Raw genomic sequence first — 10000 nt, forward strand, 5'->3', positions numbered from 1 at the left:
AGCGCTCGTACTGGCCTCGCACCGCCGCGTCTTCATGTGTGGTCGACCCCCTACACTATGTTCATTACCATAAACGTTCGTTCGCCGCCCCAGCAGCTTTAATTGGCATGGGCGCGATACTTTGTGATAGCGTGCGAGTCTGTGGTCGCGGGAGGGCGGCACTGGCAAGGCGAATCCGGTGAACTTGGCTGCCATGTTAACGACACTGGAGAGGAGAGACGCCCCCCGGTCTTCGCCGCGACCCTTCTTCATCTTCGTCTGCCGCTCATCATCCTCATGCCCCACACAAACTTTTCCCCCATCAACATCTATCTTCATCCTTCATCTCTAAAGCCAACCAAGTCCGAGAAAAAAAAGGGCTCGGAGACAGATGTTATCTCGACCCTCAAGAATTCCAGCTTGCTCGATGTGCGGCGCTCTCGCGGTCCCTCAAAATGCGACGCAAGTACGTAATTGAACCTTCTAGTTCCAGCGATACACTGCTGAGGGATATCCAATCACGGCACTGGACTCGCGCCAGAACGAAGCTCCGAGAATTGAGAAGGAATTCGTGGTCGTAAGGCGGCCGGCCCGTCTGGGACGCTCCTCCCTCATCCTCATCCTCAACTTTGTATTAACTCATCATCCTTATTTTTGGCTCACTTTCATTCTCTGCCTTGTCTTCTCCCTTACTTATTCATCTCCCCTTGTGGCTGGCGCACTCGCCTGGCCCTCCGCCCTCGCCCCGGCCGGGCTTCGCCTCCCCGCCTGATTAATAATAAGTAATAGATTTTTAGGTCTGGCTGTCGAGGGAGACCACCTTGATGGCCCGACCACGTTCCCTGGCCGTCCGCCGCGCCATCTCGGGCGAGTGTGCACTTTTATGGCCTTTCTTGCTCACTGCGTCCGTCAGGCGTACATTTTTATTTATATTAGAAATGGAATGTGGTTTGCGATGTAGCTCGAAGAAAGTTGGGCAAAAAATAAGGGATCGAGTGTGATGGACAATAGGACGTGAGACTCGGGCAGCGGAATGCGACGTCTGAGGTCACGCCGAGGCTTGTCGTTGGACTCCATCGCGGCACTTGCACTGCTGTTCTCACTCATCTATCTTCCTCTCGCCATTTTGTTGCGGTGTCCATGGGACGGAGCGACGCCTCGGCACATCCGGCTCTTGTAGGGTTCGAGAAAATTGAGGTGGGAGGGGGAGGGGGAGGGCGAGAGTGTGTGTGTGGGGGGGGGGGGGACTGGAATTCCGTTCACTTCGTCGAACAGATTTTAAGGTTGGGGGCTCTCGTGAGGCGAAACAATCACTGCGGCATTAGTCCTGACGAAGCATCTCCTCGGAACTTCCACATCGCCCTCATAAAACTTTGGAAAGAACCATTGTAAACTTTGCGCTATACATATGAAGATGAACACCTGGAAACATAATTAGCATAGTACCAGCCGTCGTCTTGATTACCTCACGAGGCAGGAAACTCGTAAAACAGCGGCTGCGAAATAATAGGAGGCATTGCAGACTCCCTCTTCTAGGGGGAAAGTCGACAACGCTTCCATGATGTTATCTTAGTGGATTTGATCGTGTCTGTGTAACAGTGACAATACATTTGCATGCCGCCAACATCCCTTAAGCCCCTTCCCTCTCTGACCCCTTCGCTCACCCCACCTAACCCTTTGTCTTCACGCCCATTTAATCCCTTGTCCTTACCCCCACCTGATTCGTCGTACACGCCCACACCTAACCCCTCGCCTTCATCCCTACCTGACCCCACAGCCTCACCTCTGAGTGATCCCTCGCACTCGACCCGCCCTGAACCAGATTCGTCCATCAGCGATCTCTCTTGACTTGTTTCCCGGGTTGTTTCCTCGTCCTCCAACCAGTCCCTCTTGCTTGAAGGACGAGCTTCGGATTCTTTTTTTTTTTAATAATGAGAGAGCCACCGTAGTGGTAGGCCGACATGAGTGCGCGACCCGGGTCTAGCCCACCGTGGAAGACCTCACGGACGGCTGCCCACGGAATCTCGGTGTAGCTATTCTCCCTCCTCTTCCCTCCTTCCCCCGCGCACACATTGTCTTTCCCTAGATACATTGAATATCTCTGCGTCGACCCCTGGCATACTCCCGTCTAAGGCTGATACCCGACGGGGACCAACATGAGCGGGCAACTCCACGTTCTTATGATCCACCTTGATTTCGTCTCATTCTCTCCTCCGTTTTCACTTCCACTCGCGGTGCATAAGGAAGGGAAACACTGTTGCCCAAGTTCTGTATTTGTTCCGCCTTCCAAGCGTGCTTTGTATAGAATAATATTGTTATATTTGAGTGAAGATATTAGATGTCTCGCCGTGAAGAAAAACGCTTCGAAAAAGTGGTTCATGTCGGCCACTACAAGAGCATACATTAGGCAGGATTCCCACAAGAAAATTGACGGCGATAGAAAGTTGAAGCGGTAAAAAAGCTCCCCGAGTAGGGTGAGGGTAAAGCTCTGGTGCTGAAGTCTAAGCCAAGTTTTAGTTCTGTTATTCTGCATAAGTTCATACACTTTGATGTCTTAAATAACGAGAAGAGAGTTTGGCTGAAGATTGAAGGCTTTGTGTACGTCAAAGGCCCTCGAGTTGTTTAAGAACTTTCTTATGATGACTTCGAGATTATTTTGTTAATTTTTAGTCCCTCTACAAACTCTGCCGTTAAAATGCGCAGCCTCCTTCCTGGAGTTTTGCAGGTTCTCTTGTTTCACTTTAAGTATGATGATAATGTTTTTTTCCCGTTCTTGGCACAACGCCACTATATTACTCATGGAACAGTAACACAAAGTGTTTTGTTCATTGTTTTGTGGTATAACTTTCCAAGACATGAGAGAAAGAGTGGGAGTGTGTGTGGGTGGGTGTATCTGTGTCTGTCTGTCTGTGTGTCTTTGCCTGTACTTGTGTCTATGTCTGTCTTTGTGTGTGTGTGTGTCTGCCTGTCTGTCTGTATGTATGTATGCATGTATGTATGTATGTATGAAATTAAAAGACACGAAAATGTAAGGGAGTTCGAGCTCGTGCGAGGGAGAGGAGAAGCGTCGAAGTGAGGGCCGGCGACCTTCTTCAGCCGGGCCAGAGGACGACAAAATTCTCTAGCCTTCAATGTACATCTCCTTTCTTGCTTCCTTGTTCATTGTTTCTCTATTATTTCTAATTATAAGATAGCGTGGAAGCCAACGACACAAACTGGAATCCTGCTGTCGAATATTTCTTACGTATCTCAGCTGTTTGTCACATGAGGAAAGCGTCTTACTCGAGGATCCACTCCTCGGAAGTCATTTCTCCAGATAACAATTAGGAAAGTATAAAGAGCGTGTAGCACAGTCGTTCCTGTGTAATAACTGCTTGCAGCCCATGGTTCAGGAAGAGCTAAACATCCAGGTTAGCTGATAAGGAAGCTAATAGAAGAGGGTCAAAGGCAATGAAATGTGACACGTGAGATTGTGCGGATAAGCGAGACAGGAGAAAATGCTGTTATTAACCATCATGGTGTACAGAGATGTTGACCTTTCATCGCAGCATTTAGGCCGGGAGAAGAGTAATCCTCACGGACTGTTATTGTCCAGCATGGCGGAGTGTGCCATACTTTCCACAAGGGCAAGGGCGCTAGGATCCTATTTCGAGACACAAAGATCCTACACAGTTCGAAAGACAAAGAATCCGCGACCCTTAAATGCTCTTCTCCAGATGCCACGATCCCTTTTTATGTGGAGTCCTATAGAGATTAGGAAGGAAAAGGTTTTACTTGTTTTTCTTTTCTTTTCTGTGTGTTTTTATCTCCTTTTTCCTTTCTTCGTGGTAGAGATATAACCGCCCAAAATACGGTCATTCAAAGAGCTAAGCATGATGGAGATACTCAAAGCAGTTGATATTAACAAAGGAGAGATGGCGATACGGGCAGTCTAAGAGGAGATGGAAGCGGGAGATAACAGCTATCACACAAAGGCAGAGGGACCTTCGCCCATCCAAACAGGCCTCTTAGGAACTCGGCCTCCTAACCACAAACTTCTGTAAAACTCGTACAATCGACTTGATACGATATTAAAGTGATCATAACCCATTTTCTTTACACAGTTTAAGTCGTTCTTAGAATAATTGCTGATCGTTTTCCCTGAGAACAAAGCCCGTTCGTACTAAACCTTCTTCATAACTGAGTGAATCGGGTGATCCAGCTGTCTGCCCTCTGTATTTCTTCAAGCGAAACCCATCATTAAATCAGAGCGTGCAGGCCCTACACAAAGGCGCCACAGTCCACCTCGAAACGTGGCTTACCTGCATTACTTCTTCCTCACTACTCCGACATGAAAGCTTTCGTTCTCTCAGAGACAAAAAAAAAAAAAAAGTTGATTTTGGTGATGCGTTTTGTACGAAGTGATGTGTCTTTATCGTTATACCTGAAGAATGTGTTGGAAGACCCTCTCTCTTATAGAATATCATAGGATGCGAATTTAATGTCAGTTTTGTGTTTATTATAAAAAAAAAAATCTTGTAATACGAGTCAGGTGAAAGGTGTTTGTCCGCGCGGATGAATGCGCAGTCAGCGACAAATCAGGTGAGTGGGAGTCTTATTCTACTTCCCCTAAATATCTGCCAGACCGGATAGTTAAATGCCACATTTATTTGCGGCTGCAATTAGTAACGCCTGTCAAAGCGACTTGTCTATAACGTCATTGTTCCTCTTGTTTTTATGCGATAAATCAGATTATGGAGAAGAGAAAGCGTTGACTTCCATTCGCTTTGCTGGCGAGGAGGAATCACTCGTGTCTGATGCCTCGATAATTGATTTTTTTGGCGGCAGTGATAAACCATTTTCCCGACGGTTCTCCTCTTTTTCATTGCCTTTGATATTAGAACTTGTACGACTCGAAATCTGCTCCCGTTCGTAATTTCTGTAGACACTATGATTAGCGTTTGTCTCCGGTTCACTCCAGTTATTTTCGCCTTCCCTCCTTCTAATCCTCCTTCAGAGTTGAATGAAACACTACCCTTATCCCAGGTGAGAGGTCGGCTGGTATCGCCTTTGGTGAGGGTGAAGGAAGCTATTAGAACCCACACACTGTCGGATCCAATTCTCTGCGGTGCAAAAAGGGGGGAGGAGGATGTAACTGATTGAAGCTTGTAGTGAAGAAGATATCCATGTTTTGCGCTCCGCTGGATTAATATTTCTGCAGTTGGGTAGGAGCAAAGAGGATATTCTGTCATGTCCTTCTTTTATCTTCTTCGTTTTTCTCTCTCTTTTCTGCTGCTTTTTTTCTTTTTTCTTCTTCTCTACTTTTTTTTATGCACTTTATAGCCCACGAGGCGGGACGCGTCTCCAGCGAGTTTGAAGACACCAAGCGAAAAGGAGGAGGATTAATGGCTGCGAGAGAGGAGTCCATGGGAGACCTGGTGACAAGGGAGTTCGTGCTTCGTCATAATTGTCATGGACATTCCTGGGTGTCCTGGCGTCGTGTCCCCTTGAAGCGAGAGTTGGGCCCATTTATCGTGGCCTGTAGTGTCGTAAAGTCGTTCCTTTGTCCATGTTAAGTATAGCAAGGCGATTTACGATCGCACACTACCTGGGCTCCCAAAGTGGCGACGCCGTTATGTATCACCGCACACAATGGCGCGGAGACGGCGACGGCGGTGGAGATGAGCCCCGGGTTCTTGGAGAGGGCCGAGTCTTGGCCTCGGATGGCGAGTGTAAGCCGATTGGGCGGCCGGGCAGCGCCACGCCCTTCAAAGCCCCGACGACCTCTCTCTCTCTCTCTCTCTCTCTCTCTCTCTCTCTCTCTCTCTCTCTCTCTCTCTCTCTCTCTCTCTCCCCCTCTCCCTCTCTCCGTCTCTCCGTCTCCCTCTCCCCCTCTCCCTCTCTCTCCTTTTCCCCCTTCCTCTCCCTCTCCTTTCTCTCCCTCTCGCCCTTTCCTCCTCTCCCTATTTTTATGGATGCCATCATACCTTCTCAGACTCATTGTCGAAATCATCCCCCAGGAAGACGCAGTTTATACGAAAGACCACGAAAACAAACACGAAGGCAGATAGCGAAAAAAGTGTAGATATTTGAAATAGCTCATCATCCTTAGCAATGAAAGCATTCAGACGAGACAAACAAAATCACGAGGAAATATGGTCGCAGTTATTGCCATGTTAAGATTCGGCTACCCAGAAATATTGGGGATTGAACATGTAGTAGTGAGGGTAGTGACTGTAAAGTGAGCAGGGAACCATTGTCTTGCTCAGCATTACGTAGTGCACCGTCTGGTGAGCGAAGAGGAACATCAGATACTGTTTTACTGAAGCAAACTGAGTAAACTGATAAATTAAGGAATTAACAAAAGGTTTGTTTGTAGTATATGAACGATTGTATGTTTTCAGTGGTCATTGTATTTTTTAATTGATATCTAAGATTTTTTTTTTTTTTTTAGAAAATCAGAACCTCTCGCTCTCTTTTGTATGTACATTTCACACACACACACACACACACACACACACACACACACACACACACACACACACACACACACACACACACACACACACACACACACACACACACACACACACACACACACACACACACACACACACACACACACATTGTAGATTACGTATGTGCTTAAATAATATACATATGATTTTACAGAGATCTAAAGTATATTTTCTCTTTTGTTTCAGGTATGTCGCCAGCGTTTCCCACCGCCACAGGATCCACGTCAGGTATGGAGGATTCTCTTATCGCCCAGAACGTTGATCAGTATAACTTGTCGTAAGCTTTTAATGTGCGCTTGATTGAGCAAAGGCAGTTTGCTTTGCATGCCGCCGCCACACACCAGACACCAGCCCGTTACCCCATCGCTTGTTCGACCATTAACTGGTTGGACTTTGAGGTTATTCAGAGCAGGCTGCCCCCTCCCCCCCCCCTCTCTCTCTCTCTCTCTCTCTCTCTCTCTCCTCTCTCTCTCTCTCTCTCTCCTCTCTCTCTCTCCTCTCTCTCTCTCTCCTCTCTCTCTCTCTTTCTCTTTCTCTCTTTCTCTTCTTTTTTCCTCTCTTCCTTCTCTTTTTTCTCTTCTCTTTCTCTCTTTCTCTCTCTTTTTCCTCTCTTTCTCTTCTCTCTCTCTCTTTCTCTTTCACTCTTTCTCTCTTCTATCTTCCTCTCTCCTCTACTCTAGCTCTCTCTCGTTACTCCTCTACTCTCTCGTCTGCTTTCTCCGCTTGCTCTCGTCTCTCTCCTCCTCTCTCTCTCACGCACCATGTCGCTTGAGCCACGTATCTCCTTCATCCCTTTGTCCCCCGTCACTGGCTCTTGCATACCCTCCGTGAACATTCCTCCTGCGCCGCTGTGTAATTACCGGAGCAGCTTCACAAATTCCCTCCTTCCTTACTCATATTTTTAAACTACCGTCCACTAGTCTTGATCCTGCCGACACTTCTGCGTGATCGTTTTTACATTTCCGTGTAAGCTTTTCAATAGATCTTTTGTATATGATTTTGTCATTACTTTTTCTGTGTCTATCGAAAGTTTACGTTGATCTTTTGTTTCGCTGATGGATACAAGGGCGATTGCTGCACAGTTGCACCGGCTGCCTTCTGCTTATCAGGCATTATTATGAGCAAGCAAGTAGTTCGTCTCGCGGAGTGGCGATGGAGTGGGCTCAGGACACATGCAAATCATATTAAGTGATATTCCGTGTTGGGCGTGCGGGCGTGGGGTCGTGTCTGGTGAGGCAGATGACTCGTGGGCGAGGAGGTAATTACAAGGTCATTGAGTTCCTTCCAGTCGGATAAAAGGTAGGTAAATGTACTGGCCAGGCTGGGAGGCAGAGACAAAGACTTGGGTCCATGTCATGACTCCATGTTGTTAATGGACTCTAGTGGTCGCGGCGGCCTGACCCCTACACTAAGGGGGGAGGGGGAGAGGAGGGGGTATACTCGGCCTTCACACTAAAGTAGACTCCACTCTTGATGCGACGGAAGGAGGGGATGAAGGAGGTATGCTCTGCATGTTCTGAGCTCAGTAAGCGAGTATGTCACTCTCGATGCTGAAGATGTTATATTCACTTTGTCCCGCGACTTGAGATTAAAACCGATCTCTTTGGGGGAGTGACGGAGGGTGAGGAACGTATTGTGTTGTGACTGAAGGCTCGAGACGTCTTTTCTGTTGGTATGTGCGCCGCCGGGGACGCCTGAGTGTGCGAGAGGACGGCGGCGTCGCAGATATGGCGAGAGGGGGCGAGGGCGGTGGGTGGGGCGGGGAAGGGGGGTTAATGGACGTCGAGGGAGGGCCCGGCAGAGAGAGTAATTATTTGCGGTTTATCTGCTCGAGTCGTGTGACGGCAGTTTTTGATGAAGCTGATGGGAATGTTCTGGTTGAATATAATACTTGGCGAGGGGGTTGGGGCGGCCAAGGATAAAGTGTTGATGCGCGGTCATGCCCGACGTTGGAGCGCCCTTGGTGAAGTGGAAGCGGCGTTCGGGGAAGTGCCATGTGCGCAGCGGCGGCGAATCACCCGCCATAAACTTGCATAAGAAACTCTGAAATCGCCTGCCTGTCTGCCGCTTCTTGGTGGTGCAGTCTGGCCAATATTTCCGCGGGTTGATAAGATCCTCCCTAAAGTTACAGTTGTGTTCAGGTTACAGTGCAGATATTGTGTCGTGCTTTATAAGGTTTGCTTTATGAGCGCAGGCCAAGGCCCCGCCCCTTCGCGCTGTATAAGGCTAATGTATCCCCTCGCAATTATCGCACCATTTCATGCCCCCGCGAACGTAATACACTTATCAATAAATGGCCCGACCTCCTCCCTCCCGCCGCCTCCCCCTCGCGACCGGCCGGCCTGGGCATGAGCGGGTCCGGCAGTCACCTTGATTAGTTCGGAGGATGGCGGCGCTGAGATTGCCTTTATCGGAGCCCTGGATGCTGCGGCCGCTCTCAAGGGCCCCGCGGGTGCTCCCTCCGCCGCCTCCTACAGCCGACGCCGCATTAGCTCTTGGCTCCGACGGCCGCTGTTTACATGTGGCGCGAGTGAGCTAGCGAGAGCGACGAACGTACATATACGCGCGTGGACACATACGTGTGTGTGTGTGTGTGTGTATGTATGTATGTATGTATGTATATGTATGTATGTATGTATGTATGTATGTATGTATGTATGTATGTATGTGTTTAGATAAATAGAGATATATATACATTGATAGACTGATACCGAAAATACATAAGGACAGATATGGATATATGCATGTACGTATATATACATACACATAGATATATAGAAAGATTAATAGATATATATGTATGTGTGTGTGTGTATGTATGAATGTCTGTATGTATGTTCACAAGCATGTAAAGTGTGCGAACATTGAAATATTCAAAGACTGGATTAATTCAGATAATTTTCAGTAACTTTTAACATATCCACGGTTAAAATATTAAAAGTTGCCTTTGCAATTAACTTTATTACGATTACTCAGGAGTAATACCACTCATGATCTTGAACTGATGAACAACTTTGCAAATGAAACGTTTTGGACGCTGTTATCGCGACGCAGCCCCGAGGGAAGGCGCGTGCGGGGTTAGCTCCTGCGAGGTTGTCGAACGTCGTGTCGCTTCGCCCGCGGAGCGATACGAATTCTGCGGCGCGGGATCCATCACAGGGAGGCGGAGGAAACAAAAATCCGAAGTCTGGCTGCCACCGGCGTTCACACTCGCTTGCACCCGCCGGCCGCCCCTCCAGATTTAATCAGCATTTCGCACGAACCTCTAATGAAGAACAGGACGATGCACTTAGGCTGGCCAGGCCGTGCGGGGGATTTGGGCGGCACGGCGGTGCGGTTAACGTGTCTAGCTTTAGTGTTGGTGGCGAGGGAAAGGGGGAAAGGGAGGGAGGTGGGGGGGGGGAGGTGGAGTGGGTCGTCGCGGGATTGTGGATGTGCGCTCAAGTGTGGCCATGGCAGGCAGGAGAGGAAGGGGCCAGAGCCAGGCATAGGGCTAGGCCACAAGGCGAGGCATAGGGCTAGGC

At 48.5% G+C, this 10000-nt stretch overlaps 1 protein-coding gene across 1 annotated transcript in view; it reads left to right on the forward strand.

Annotated features, from left to right (window-relative positions):
- LOC119575854 (latrophilin Cirl-like) overlaps positions 1-10000 on the forward strand; it is a 169061-nt gene that overhangs the window by 102719 nt on the left and 56342 nt on the right. The window contains exon 3 of the mRNA XM_037923395.1: positions 6663-6704. Within this exon, the coding sequence (XP_037779323.1) occupies positions 6663-6704 (42 nt within the window). The remainder of the gene's footprint in view (positions 1-6662; positions 6705-10000) is intronic.

Source organism: Penaeus monodon, chromosome 8 (assembly GCF_015228065.2).
Source record: "Penaeus monodon isolate SGIC_2016 chromosome 8, NSTDA_Pmon_1, whole genome shotgun sequence".
In the NCBI taxonomy this organism is placed as follows: Eukaryota; Metazoa; Arthropoda; class Malacostraca; order Decapoda; family Penaeidae; genus Penaeus; species Penaeus monodon.